The sequence below is a fragment of the Sitodiplosis mosellana genome, unplaced genomic scaffold (assembly GCF_009176505.1).
Source record: "Sitodiplosis mosellana isolate CC-2019 unplaced genomic scaffold, AAFC_SMos_1.0 Smas_scaffold_1, whole genome shotgun sequence".
Classification (NCBI taxonomy): domain Eukaryota; kingdom Metazoa; phylum Arthropoda; class Insecta; order Diptera; family Cecidomyiidae; genus Sitodiplosis; species Sitodiplosis mosellana.
Window position 1 is genome coordinate 17,783,031 of NW_022595244.1, and position 13,175 is coordinate 17,796,205.

At 34.8% G+C, this 13,175-nt stretch overlaps 3 protein-coding genes across 6 annotated transcripts in view; 1 reads left to right on the forward strand and 2 right to left on the reverse strand.

Annotated features, from left to right (window-relative positions):
- Positions 1–971, reverse strand: part of LOC129580533 (SURP and G-patch domain-containing protein 1) — a 3,792-nt gene extending 2,821 nt beyond the window's left edge. Inside the window, exons 1-2 of the mRNA XM_055471045.1 lie at positions 313–971; positions 18–184 (exon numbers count right to left, since the gene is read on the reverse strand). Of these exons, the coding sequence (XP_055327020.1) occupies positions 18–184; positions 313–764 (619 nt within the window). The 5' untranslated portion in view covers positions 765–971. The remainder of the gene's footprint in view (positions 1–17; positions 185–312) is intronic.
- A 150-nt stretch (positions 972–1,121) lies between these two features.
- LOC129580516 (dynamin-like 120 kDa protein, mitochondrial) lies at positions 1,122–5,978 on the reverse strand. 4 transcript variants are annotated; one of them, XM_055471015.1, is made up of 12 exons: positions 5,273–5,431; positions 4,898–5,095; positions 4,753–4,828; positions 4,549–4,684; positions 4,374–4,490; positions 4,123–4,167; positions 3,778–4,022; positions 2,876–3,678; positions 2,642–2,803; positions 2,379–2,566; positions 1,414–2,307; positions 1,122–1,343 (listed from the first exon to the last, which is right to left on the reverse strand). In XM_055471015.1, exons 1-12 carry the CDS (start codon positions 5,299–5,301, stop codon positions 1,279–1,281), a joined length of 2,958 nt encoding a protein of 985 aa, XP_055326990.1. In that variant the 5' UTR covers positions 5,302–5,431; the 3' UTR covers positions 1,122–1,278. The 4 variants fall into 4 exon arrangements, with proteins under 4 accessions (XP_055326990.1, XP_055326979.1, XP_055327008.1 ...); XM_055471004.1 differs by having other exon boundaries at positions 5,196–5,391; XM_055471033.1 differs by lacking the exon at positions 4,123–4,167 and having other exon boundaries at positions 5,273–5,978.
- A 2,695-nt stretch (positions 5,979–8,673) lies between these two features.
- LOC129564716 (circadian clock-controlled protein daywake-like) lies at positions 8,674–11,877 on the forward strand. Its single transcript, XM_055438890.1, has 6 exons — positions 8,674–8,774; positions 10,719–10,820; positions 10,897–11,035; positions 11,123–11,256; positions 11,328–11,471; positions 11,555–11,877. Exons 1-6 carry the CDS (start codon positions 8,699–8,701, stop codon positions 11,704–11,706), a joined length of 747 nt encoding a protein of 248 aa, XP_055294865.1. The 5' UTR covers positions 8,674–8,698; the 3' UTR covers positions 11,707–11,877.
- Positions 11,878–13,175: the final 1,298 nt, after the last annotated feature.

The window sequence follows — 13,175 nt, forward strand, 5'->3', positions numbered from 1 at the left end:
GATCGGTGGCATCATTTGCTCGATCGGTGGCATCATTTGCTCGATCGATACAGGAGGTGGCGGCGGTGGTGGTGGTGGGGCACCTAGATTCAGAAAAGGCGGAATATTTTGATGAAATATAATTGGCTCCTTCATTGGAATTGGCCCCAGAGCCATTGAATTAGTTGAGAATGCCGAGTCCAACCTAAAATCGATTTATCAAAATGGTCATTAGTATATATCTTTCAATCAAATCCAATCTAATCATATGGATAAAGTAACATATTTAATGAAACTTAAAAATCCAAATTGTCATGGGCTCAAATCAATTACGGTGGAATTGGTTGCGGTGGCATCATTTGCTCAGCATTTTCGTCACTTTCTGCCTTCTGTTGTTCTTGTTCTTTAGCTAGGCGATCCGCTTCAAGTTTCTGCTTGTCTTCCTCTGCCTTCTTGGCTGCTTCGGTGATTTTCCGAAAATTCTCAAAAAATGACCCATCATTTGTGAAATTATTCTTCGGTTGTGGTGGCTCCACTTCGAATATCTGCTTAGGTAAGTTCAATGGATGTTTTGTTTCTTTCACTGACCCGGATGCAATTGGTGGTGTTGGCTCGTTGGCTACAGTTCCACTCTGCGCGGCTACCACTTGTTTTGCCAGCTCATTTGTTTTTTGCTTTTCCAAAATCGCTTGGCGTTTTCGTGCAATTACTTCCTCTTGTCTACTCATTTGGGCGACACGACCCTCGCGTTCTCCGCGAAAATGGAAATTTGAGTGCCTTGACATTGTATACACACGTCAACACAATGCAGCTTCCTCAAATTACGTCGTAATTTTTGTTCAAAATAATACTAGCAACGCTTTATATGAACACAAATTCGAACATTTAAAATGAATTTAAAAACTAAAATCAACCATAAAAATGAATAGTTGTGATTTTTTTGTTAGTCAAAATGAACATTCTCTTCACTAATAATTCGATAGAACTTTGAAAAGCTTCGTCTTATCCGATTGACAATTGATATTTTGACAGATGTCAAACATGGCTGCGTACTTGACCATTGCTACAACACAACACAACACAACAGCCTATCCCATTGAATAGGCCTCGTCAGTTGAGATATTTAATAAAAGACTCATTAGTTTGGATTATTTCTCTAAGAAATAACATATATTTTTTTTCTTCTTTTTTTCAATTTTACGAAATAATAGTTGTGCAATTTAAATTATCTTAAGCAGCATGCAAACAGAAATTCAAAAATCTAGTGTGAGGGAACCAGTGAAGCGATTTCATAGCCAATTATTTCTCGTGATTCAATGCATTTATGAATTCTTCTAATTTTTCTTGGATTTGCCGCACACGAACTGAAAATAAAGGGAAAAACGTTTGATTAAAATCTGTACAACTTATGTTTGTATGTTTCCAATCAATTACTCAATTCTTCTGCCAATAAAACACGTTTCCCAGTTAATAGCTGGACTTTCTTATCTTCATCATCGCTGAATTCATCGAGAACTTCTTTGATTTCTTTGTCAAGTCGTCGAGCTTCTCGATTCACCACCTGCTGTCGCAGAGCATTTGATGTAACTTTGAGCACTTGCTGAATGCGCCAGAACAGTACAACATCATTGCAATTGATGATTTGATCATAATTACTGCTGCCCTGTTGTTGTGAATACAAATAGAATCCCTTTCGACAGTCGTACGCTCGAGACATGGCCAGTTTTAAGAAATGACGTCGATACACTGGGTACCAAGTCTCTCGAATATAATCAGTTTCCACGTCAATGTTTGATCGTTGTAGATTCTTTCGAACGGCCGTCATTTCGTCATACGTTAAACTTGGTAAATGCTTTTGATCACTGCTTAGGATTTTATCTAATTCACTTTTCACGTGACGCCTCTTCGTTTGATCTTCAGTGCCTGAGGTCCATTTCAGCCACTTCTCATATGTGCCCGGACCGAACATTTCGGACATGGTTTGTTCGGTGGATTGAAGTTTTGATTTAACCGACTCTTCAAAAAATTTAACCGCCTGATCCCATTCAGTTTTATCGTGAACACTTCGATCCTCCAGTGTATTCAACTGGATGATGCGTAACATATCAGTGGCTTTATCTTCCCATGTGTGTCGTTTCACCGCTTCTTCCATTACAGCTGTTTTTAAATTATCAAACAGATCATCATGGTCCGGAGACTTTTTAGCTAATTCAATTAGCCGCTTGAATTCACTTTGAAGCGTTTCGAAACCAGACTCAACCGATTTCGATGGCAGCCCTTGATCGGCCCATTGACGAAGTTTAATATCAACCATTGTATTGAATTGACCTGGTCATAAATGTGAATTTTAGTTAAAAAGTAAACTATTGATTTTGCAGACAATTTCAATAAATAGTCACCTGGCGAACTAGCATTTGCGGCTGCTAAATAAATATTTTCAAAGCAGTAATTTGACAATTTATCCCATAGTTTTGTGTATAGCAGATTTTCCCAGTCTTTGGCTGATATTTGAGATAAATTGACAACTTCATCCAAAATTTCTCCCTTTGCTTTTTCAAACAATTCGTCGCGACTCGATTCCCTCAGTCTGTATTGGAAGAAAAGTTTGGCAAAAATATAGCAATAGGCAAAGTAAATGTGAATGCATCAGCGAGACATTTACCTTGGGAAATTATTTTTCCATTCAGTTTCCAGATTGAAGCGGGTGGCTTTAAATGCATCTGCTTGTTGTTCAACGGTTTCTTTTACCATTTTCCAGAAACGATCAGCAACAGCTAAGCTAAGATTTCGTGTTGTGACTTGGTGCGGCATGATGACGCCACTCCTACAAATAATCCAAATCGGAACATATTGTTAGCTCCCGCTCTTGGATACACAAATAATAACGTTTACTCACTGGAACAGTTTTGAATTCTTAAAGAATTTCTCCTCATAATCCTTAATGCTTTCGATGGAGTCATCTCCACGTCCACGGCCAGTAACGACGGCAAAATAGCCAAGTGCTCGCATTGGAAACAATTTTCCAGCTAAAATTTTTCGGATGCGATCTGGATCAGCCAGTTCCTCAGCCATATCAACTTTGGTCAGAACGAAAATTGTGCGCTTGCCCATGGGATCGCATTGTTGAACCAAATCGGTTACGTTGCTCCTTTCTGCATCGACCGATCCATCTTGGATACACAAAATGATTGCATTTGGATTGCTCATGTAATGCTTGGTCATTTGATGAATGGAGTCTTTGGTGTCATTTGCCATATCGACCGTTTGTGTTGCGATGATTCCAGGCAAATCGACCAACACCATTCGCTGCAAACCTGGCCCCTTGACCGTCATTGAAATCACATCGTTGCTCACCGTTTTTCCACCTCGCACCGATGAACGCATCCGTAGTTCAACTTCACGACGCAGTTCGGCCAATTCGGATTCTTTAGTTAAATCATATTCACGATCACTGTTCCTAAATTGTGCAATGTGATATGGGCCCTCCGACAGTGTGACTTTGACTGGAGCACGTGTCATCATTTCACCACTTCCACGAGGGAAAATTCGAGCTCTTGCAATCGATTCCAAGACAGAAGTTTTTCCAGAGGATTGATCTCCGACAACCACAACACGGGGCAAATGATCTGCAGTCTGATAGCTTGAATCGTAGCCAGATAACTCATCCAAAACTTCGGAGTACATGTCAATGAGCGATTTCTGTTCGAGAAGAAGTTCATTATATTGTATTTTTTTCGTTCACTCATTCCAAGCAATTGAAATGCAAATCAAGTATAATTTCAATGGAAATGTTCTCACTTTGATTTTCTTGCCCAACGTCGTCTTACGATTCGTTTTGATGATCAAGTACTGTTGACGAAGTTCACGATTTTCTTTCTCCAATTTCTCGAGCTCCTTTTGGTACTTGATTTGAACGTTCATAATTTCGGTTTGCAAAGCTTCAATCTGCTTTTGCATTGCCTCATTCTTCTTACGATTGTTCTCATCGGCGCTCGGCGCTTTTGCATTCACGGTGTTTGCCTTACGGATTTCATCTTTAGATGCTGAAAAATGAAAGGAAAAAAAATGAATTATTGCACTACTGTTCTTTGATGAATTTTTCTTTTAAATATCGCAACAAGAATGATTCACTGTTTTAATTACCTCCGTATACATTTGACACAAATTCAGACAGACTTTGGAACGAACCTAAATGAAAAAGAAAAGATTCGTCGTTAATCTTGCGATCAATCAGTATGGTCACATGATTTGTGAAGAAATGAATATGTAGGTAAGAATTTGCACCGGCTTTTCGATTCGAATGTGTATGTGTAGTAGATCTCGGTCATAAATCATTCTTGTACGATATAGTCGAATGAACCCAAAATAGTAATCATATGTGATGTAAATCTTACCCTCAATTTCCGGGTGTTGTTGCGTTGATGCGGCTTCAATTGCATCATCAAGACGAGTATCGAACCAGCGTCTCCATTCAGCCATTTTATTCTCACTGAGTTGTTTTAAACGAGGATCTACAAATGTCATGAAATTATTTCTCTTTCAATTTTTATGAATCAAACACTTTACTACCAATTTCTATTGAGTCGCGAACGGAATTTGTTATGTTTTTCAAATTGTGTGAAAATTGGTTCCATTGATCGTTGTCGGGTAGAACATCATCTAACCATTTGAAATCCGGCAATCCATCTCTCCACTCTTCATATCTCTGTCAAAAAGAATGGCCAAGGCCATGAACTAAATGAGATAAAAGTGTGTGATTTAAAGAAAATTCACCTTATTCAATGTTACTCCTCCGGTAATGGCTCCTCCCAGGAGCAAATATCGCAGTTTTAATGCGCCTCGCAAAATTCTGGTGTGGAATTGAAGTTGAATCCATGAGCAAATGCACAATTAAGAAAACTTAACATTCAAAATTTACCTCACAGCTAACATGCCATAGCTTCTACTGGGTACGACCATCAAAGTCAGTTCAGGCTGTACGCGTTGCAAGAGCAATTCCGGTTTTCGTCGCAACGATTGATGTTTGTACGCTCCATTTCCCGTGAGTGTCGAGAAATTCAACCGAGAAACATTCAGAATAACAATGGGTCTGAAAGCCTTTGGTCGTACTTGGAACCTAATCACGGCACGGAGAAAAAAAATCAATATTCCCTTTGATATTTTACATAATGTCACTGAACAATAAATGTTAGGTTATGATCCATGTTCATATTTACATAGATTTATTTTTTAAATTATACTTGAGCATTTTGAAACTGAAGTCACTGAACAGAAATGAATCGTATGCATTTACCCAAAATTTCCGCGTAGAACACGTGACATTTTGTGCAATTTACTTTATTTCCAATTATTCTGAGAGAATTTCACACATCTTTTACGTGCACAAATCTATATGATTTGGACTACAGAATACGACTAACTAATCATTTGACAGATGTTTTTTTTTCTGTTCGCGGTGTATGAATGAAATAGTGACAGATGAATTCAAACGTCAATGTCAAATATATTTTCTGCACATGTGCAATTAATGCACTTTTTCAAAACGTTTTCCGTTGAATCGACACTTGATGGCATACTTTTATTGGGCCAACGAAAAAAATTGTGAAGAAATGAAACAAAATAAAAATAAAAAAATCAAAATAGATAACCGAAAGAACCATTGTTATTGAAGAAAAAACGACACATTTTTTGTTTCATCATTGAAAGCTTAAACTAAAACATTGTTCATTTGTGCAAAAAACAGGATTATAATAAATTCAATCGTTTATCAAAATGAAACCATTAAATGTTTTTTTTGTTTAAATCCAAAAATCTGGTTAAAAGATATTATCACTTGGATCGAATCTCTGAAACGTGATGTGTTTCATATTATGAGATACATACACGTTTTGTTGAAATACTCGTCGGTCTAGTTATTATTGTTTTTGTCTTTATATCAAGAGAACATCAACGATGAAATGAAAAAGCAGACAACGCCGCGTGACGATTATGTGATTTTTTTTTCATTCAAAAAAGGCTTACCTGTGGCTATTATTCAAAGCACGGAACAAATCGGTGATATGCTTAAATTCAGTGAGTTCATTTGAATTGAAAATTGTTCATTTGTTTGAGCAACTAAAACGATTTAATTCAAAATGTTGTATCATTTGTCATTCGTGGACTTTGCACATTTTGGTCTCCACATATAAATGAATGAAAGGATAGTTATTATTTAGCCGAGTGGAACATTTGTGGCGTTTGAATGGCAACAGCGGGAGAGAAGAAAGAAGATGAATTTGTTTGCGTCAAAAGCAAATGGAAAAAACCCAGTTGGAAGAAATGTCGCATTAATTTTTACTTGAAATTAGAGAATTCGGTAAAATGAGACGTTGAGACACAAAGTCTACTCTTCGCAAACTGTTAATTATTATGCACGCAATGTCATCATTGAAATTCACACGACTTTTATTACTTTTCCTTGAGGAAGTTGTAAATTATTTTTACGAAACATGTAAAACAACACGACTAACGATTGAATATTTTTCCAATTTGGTTGAGACATTTGTAATATAAATCGTATTGCGAAAGAAAATCATTTTAAACTGTTCGTAGCTGTAGTTTGCCGTTTGACGCATACGGTTGAATTTGAAACCTGTAGGCTATTAACAACTATGCATCTTTAGAGAGAACTAGAATGTTTAATTACTGGAAGCTTGCCATATACTGAGGCAACAAACCCGTATGGAAATTATGTACGCACAATATGCAAAATTGAACTTAATGGATGTTTACAGCAGTTTCATATACATTCGACTGCAATTCGACACGAAACGGGATCAAAAATAGCGCTATTCATCTAACTTCACGTCATTTCGTGTAAATTACGACGATTTGTTTTGAGTTAAATTCATGTAGAAAATTTATTTATCGCACTTTTGTCTATTCTTTTTAAATTATTATTTTGATTTCGCTGTTGTTTATTGGATTCATTGCATCATTTTGATGGGACATTCAACTGAAAGCATGCATTGCATTAAATTCGCTCTATGATTTTAAACGGATTTAATTAGATATGTAGTTATGATTCGGCCACTATCCAAAATGAAATAAGTCATGTAAACATCAGATGAACAATATAATCGGATCTTCTCACAGAAACATCTCGTCATTTATGGACGTGATTCGATGAAAAAACAAAACCGTACAAATGCAGATAGAACAAAGTTTAGCGAAAATCGCATACATGAAAAATAGAATGAAAGAGAAAAAAATAGAAACATAAACACCGACAACATACTGCTCACAACAAACTATGGTCATTATGATATTTTATAGCGGTGATTAGCGAAAACCGACCAGAATACTGTTGACATCAAAACTCCGTAACCGCAACGATGCGAAAGTGTGAAGGAGAAGGAGAACGAGAATACAACAGAAAAAAAAACTGTCATACACAAAATATATCGGACATCGTTGCTGTCCTTGAATTACTATAAAAGTGATATGTCTTTCAGAATTTGAATTCAGTATCGTTCAACAGTTATTCTTGACTTCATCGATTCAATCTTAGTGCTGATTTTTTTTTTTTTTTTGCAGTTTATTTGCCACTTTGAAATATTCTTAGAAAAGAATCTTATATGCTATTGGAATTATTTTCTGTGTCAATGTTCATTGTTTAATCGCAAAGTTTAACTAAATAAACGGTGAAAAAAGTGAAAAATTCAGTATGTTACCGAATTGATTAGTAAAAATTATGATTTAAATTTAAATGAGCTAAATTGATAGAAACAGTTGTAAAATCTTTTAGAATAAAACACTTGTTAGAACCATCTTTCGTTTTAAGAATTCAACTCAGAACTTTTCTATGGAATTTTGCACACGCATTTCATTTCGAAAGGAAAGGAATACAAAAGAAATATTCTGAGCGTGTCGGCACACTTACTTCTTCGGATAATTCTGAGCTTCGAACTTGTAAAGCATAATTCCGTATATTTGTATTCTGGAAATTTTCCGCATTTATATTCTAACCGAATAAACATGTCGTAAATTTAATTATGAACTGATTTATAATAACGATTCCGGATTATGGAGTGGAACGCAGTGGCGTCAATCTATAAAACAAAAGTGAAGATGTGCTGCTAATTTATTCCAAAATCAAGTGATAGACTCGTGCAAAATGCAAACATTCTGATTAAGTTTGACCTTCAAAACATATTTCAAAGCAATGTGTAAACAATAGGTCCAAAAATATATGGTCTTTTGTCTGGTCATTGTTTGATTTTTTATGGACACAATGAAGATTTTATCAGAATATACTTCATTTTATCCTCGTCATATCTGTTGAAGAAGTAAAACTCTTGAAAATGATAAAACAAAACAAGGAATGGGAGGATGGTCAAATAGAACGTCAATCAGTCACTTTTGCTTTCGTTGCTATTTGAATATATTTCGAATTCATTTTTTTTAATAGATCTTACTTAGCTTTTGCATTTGCAGACATAATTTATCCAAGAAAAATAAACTAACATGTTTGTTTTGAACTATATTGAAGATTCAGTTCTTATAGTTAAGAAGAATGAGTAAACATTTGAAGAATAAAAGAACTCATTTAAATTTTCTATTATTTATGTTAGTTTTACGCATGGTATTATTATCATTTAAGTTTCATTTATTTTATACGACAATTTCTATTTGATATTCATTCCACAGAAGAAGAAAAATCAGCAGAAGAGTAACAACAATGAAAATGTTCTCGAGTTCATTGTACATTGCCGTGGCAATATGCCTTGTACCATGCATGGCAGAACATCCGATACGTAAGTGTTGGTCTTTTTAATTATTTTGAAAAAGTTCTTATGGCTTAGTTTAACTTTCCCCCCCCCCCCAAATATTGACTCAAACCAATTGGTATAATGAAATTATTTGATGGCGTGAACCCAAACGAACACGCATTCATAAATTAAACGAAATATCGATTCACGTAACACAAACAAAAATGATAAACTTTCAATTGGTGCAATTCCATTGCAAAAATATATGCCAAAGGTGACTCGTAAACATGCAAAATAACCAAAAAAAGGATGTCATACTATCAAAATATATTTGCATTTCGGAAAGCGGGCGCGACCTTTTGTCACTCTATCAACTCTTGTATTTGTGTTTATTTTTTTTTTAGATATGTACCTGTTTCGTTGGTAATGGATAATTTTTGCAATTTTCTTAATATAAACTTTAAATTTCGCTTCATTCTAAATCCGTTCTTAAAATCGAACTTGAAATCTCCATAAAGATACCCAGATGGCATTTTATTTTCGCTTTTACATTCTATAGACAAGTCCAACAGGCTATATAAAAAAACCGTTTGAGCTGTTTTCAAAGTGCGCAATTTAATCTTCAGAATAAATTAAATTGGCAAAAAAAGAATCGACTGCAAAAACGTTCTCTAAAGAATTGCAAAAAATATCGGTAAAACTCTTTTAATATCAGACATATACATGTTTATTTCGCTTTGACAGCGAAAGTTAAGCAAAAACATGTGTTTCAAGTTCACATTGAACACGGTTTATTATTATTTTGAGCAAAAGTTCAGAATGGTCCGGTTTTGCAGAATAACAAGATTTAAAAATCAAATTCATGCATCAAATGAGTAAACGATTTCGGGATATAATCTTATTCAAAAAACAGGCATCAAATATGTTAGGTTTGCTGAAACTAAAATCAAACTTTACAACAGCCTCGCAAGCAAAAGCATACGTGGAAGCTTTTTTTTCTCTTCGTGAAGTTTAATGTCAAGTTGCATATCGTTCACTTGGAGGGGAAATTTAAAAATATCACTGACCTTAAAAAAATACGTATAAATGAAATTTCAAATGATAACACCGATGCGGCGTGTTTTACAAATGTGTTTCCCTGTTTTTATTTTGATTGAGATAATGAAAAATTCTCACGTCAGCTAGCACCACATTCAGTTTTTTTTATTTCCGATAAAATTCTTATCAAAGCAAAGCAGAGAGGGAAAATTTCATCATATGTTTTCTGCGTAAATTGCGTCAAGTACCTGGACAATGTATGAAAAAATGTTCAGAACTTGGTGAGGCAATGTACATGTGTTAGTTTAATAAAGATAAAAGGTTCTGACTTGAAAACCTTTTCAACGCGAATGCTGCAAAAGGCATGAACTCACTTGACACACAAAATCAAATAATTTTAAAAGGTGCCGCTCGCCTAACGGCGTTGTAATGAAGCATATTAGTGTATGTCAATAGACTAGTCACATGAAATTGAATACGTTGAACTCGAGTGTGTTAAACACCGGTTTTAAAATTGGCGCTTTTCAGTAGCATAGTTTTTTTTTTTAGTTTAATTGACGTTTACGAAAAGAAAACGAATCGCATTCTTTATCAAGGTCATTTTGTTTCAAAGTGTCTGACTTCGATTGTTCTATCACTGTGCCGCTTCGTAGCTGTTAAATGACAAATACACGCAACACTCGTCAAATAATTACTCATAACGAACTATTTACAGCCTTAGAATGTACCGCAGTCACTTTCGATATGTATACAATACCATTTGGAAAATGATTGTCCGTCAGAAATGTACTTAATGATGCAATGGTACCAAAAGCACCAACATTTCGAAAAGTTTTTGATAATTTTTTTTTCTTTTTCGCAAAAAAGTGAATTCTAGTCGATTGACAAATCATTTGTATATGTATGTATTTATTTATTTGTTATTGATGTTGTCAAATTTTTCACATTTAGCTGATTATTTGCACATTTGTCATGAGAACGATCCGAATTTAACCGGCTGCATGATAACTTCGATCGAGACGCTTAGACCAAAATTAGTGACAGGAATACCAGGCAAGTTGCTAACAAAATCGTTTTTTAGCTCATTTTTTTTGTTACATTCTATTTCTCTCCTTTTAATTTTGACTAGACTTGAACATTCCAAGTATTGAGCCAATGGACATCGGAAATTTGCTCGTTTCGGAAGCCACACAATCCAATGGATTACGTATTACGGCTAAAAATATTCGTGCATTTGGCGCTTCAACTTTCAAAATTAAGAGTTTGGAGTAAATTTCTTTACTTTTTTACACTTTTCACTGGAATTTCGCAAGGAACACCTGACTCATAACAAACCTTATCTTTTTATTTGCTAGAGTTGTCGAGTATGGACAAATTTATAATGCCGAAGTATTTTTCCCAAAACTTGAGGTTGAAGGAACGTACGAAGTTAATGGACAAGTTTTATTATTACCGATCAGAGGCACGGGCCCATTCAAAGGAAATTTCAGTGAGTTTATTGTGAACGACAGCCAATTTAATAAATAAAACTATTAACATTGTATAACTTTCGACACACAGCTGATTCTACTGGAAGTGTGCGCATGCAATTTGCTCGCAAGGAAAACAGTGATTTGGTTACAATGAAAAAGTTTGTTATCAAAATTAAAGTAGGCAAAGGTAAAGTTAGGCTTTTCAACCTGTTCAACGGTGATAAAGCCTTAGGTAAGTTTTTCTTTTTATTGACATAGCGATTGTTCAACGCATTTTTGTGTTATTTCATTATTATTTTTCATTTCAAAATACAGGTGATGCTGTAAATGGGGTCTTAAATGAAAATTTTGATGTTGTTTCAAAAGATATTATTCCATTAGTCGAAAGGGCTCTCCAGCGCCTATTGAAACGTATCTCAAGTAGAATTCTCGAAAATTTCACCTACGATCAAATATTTCCAAAATAAAACAATAAAATAATAAAAGCAATTGTTAGAGGTAATTCAAAAATATCCACGCAGTGCTAAGAATCCTATCTCTCTCTAAAGCATATTTGTTTAGATTCTTGTAAATATAAGCATAAATCAATTTGAATGAATAAATTTGTTGGCAAAAGGATCTTACAACCATCAAACATACTCCACTTGTTTTAGATTAACTAAACATATATTTAATGAAGATTCCATAAAAAAAACGTCGAATGACGCAAAATGTGACGCGTTACATTTTCATCAATGATTCATAAATTGGTGAGATAGCGTGTTTTCAGATCCGTTTCCCGCAGAGAATACGTATCATTTAGTACAAAAGACGGCACATCATAAATATTACTTAAGCAAATATTTGAATGTACCTCATTCATTGCTTATCAGAATATTCACACAAATTTTGGCGATGCGTCGATCTCGAAAATATTTGGTAAATCAACAATTAACTGGAATTTGCAAAAAGATTTTCGTTTATGATGCACAATAAATTTTGTCATCACTCGTAAAATAATTGAGATAAATGTGATTTACTCGACCAGATTACATGGTTTTTTTTTTTAACAAATCATTCTCTGTTTTTATCTCGAGGATTAGAGACCCAATTCTCAGCCGTAAAAATTCGCGTTTTCGCTACAAGCCACGTGAGCGATTAAAATGTCATAAATAAAAAAGAAGAAATGAACTGCTGAGAATATTCGTTGGACATTGTTACGTTCGTATGAAATACGGTTATTGAAAATGTCGGTACGCAAAAGCGATACATCAAAATACTTTTTTCGTGGCTTTTAAGCCGTGATTACAACAACACGTGTACCGCTTTTGCGTACTAACATTTTCAAGTACCACATTTATGGTACCACACAAACAATGTTCAACGAATATCCTCAACAGTTCAAATGTCTCTGCGGTAGAATGGTATCATCTGGATAAATTGCTGATTTCACTAAGAAAGAAGGTCGAATATTTGTGTGAAAAAAGAAAGGCAACGCAAGAAAAAACAATAGTCCTTATCGTGTGTGTAAAAAGTATGGGGCTTATGGTTAATTGTTATCTTTGCACGTGACTTCAAAAAAAAAGTCATTCCAGAACAGTTGGCAGTTTTTTCTCCTGTATTTTGTGATGAATTCTATTTCCTCTTTGAATGTAAATATTGTATATTGGATCAAAATGTGGAAATATTTAGATTTGACTCTATCGAGAAGAAGCATATCTCAGCATCGAAAAAAAAACTAGCTAGTGGACAATTAATCGAAGAAAGATGTTTGTTTTGTTTGTGATAATTAAATCTTGAATAATTTCCCGCAAAGTCATAAAAAAAATTTGCGCACTAATCTTCTCTAGCACGTTTGGTGGGTACGATTTTATCTGGTACGACAGCTGAAACAAGCCCGTACTACATGAAATATGTTTGTCGAAGTAAGTAGTATTTCATGTAGTGCTAAAAGAGA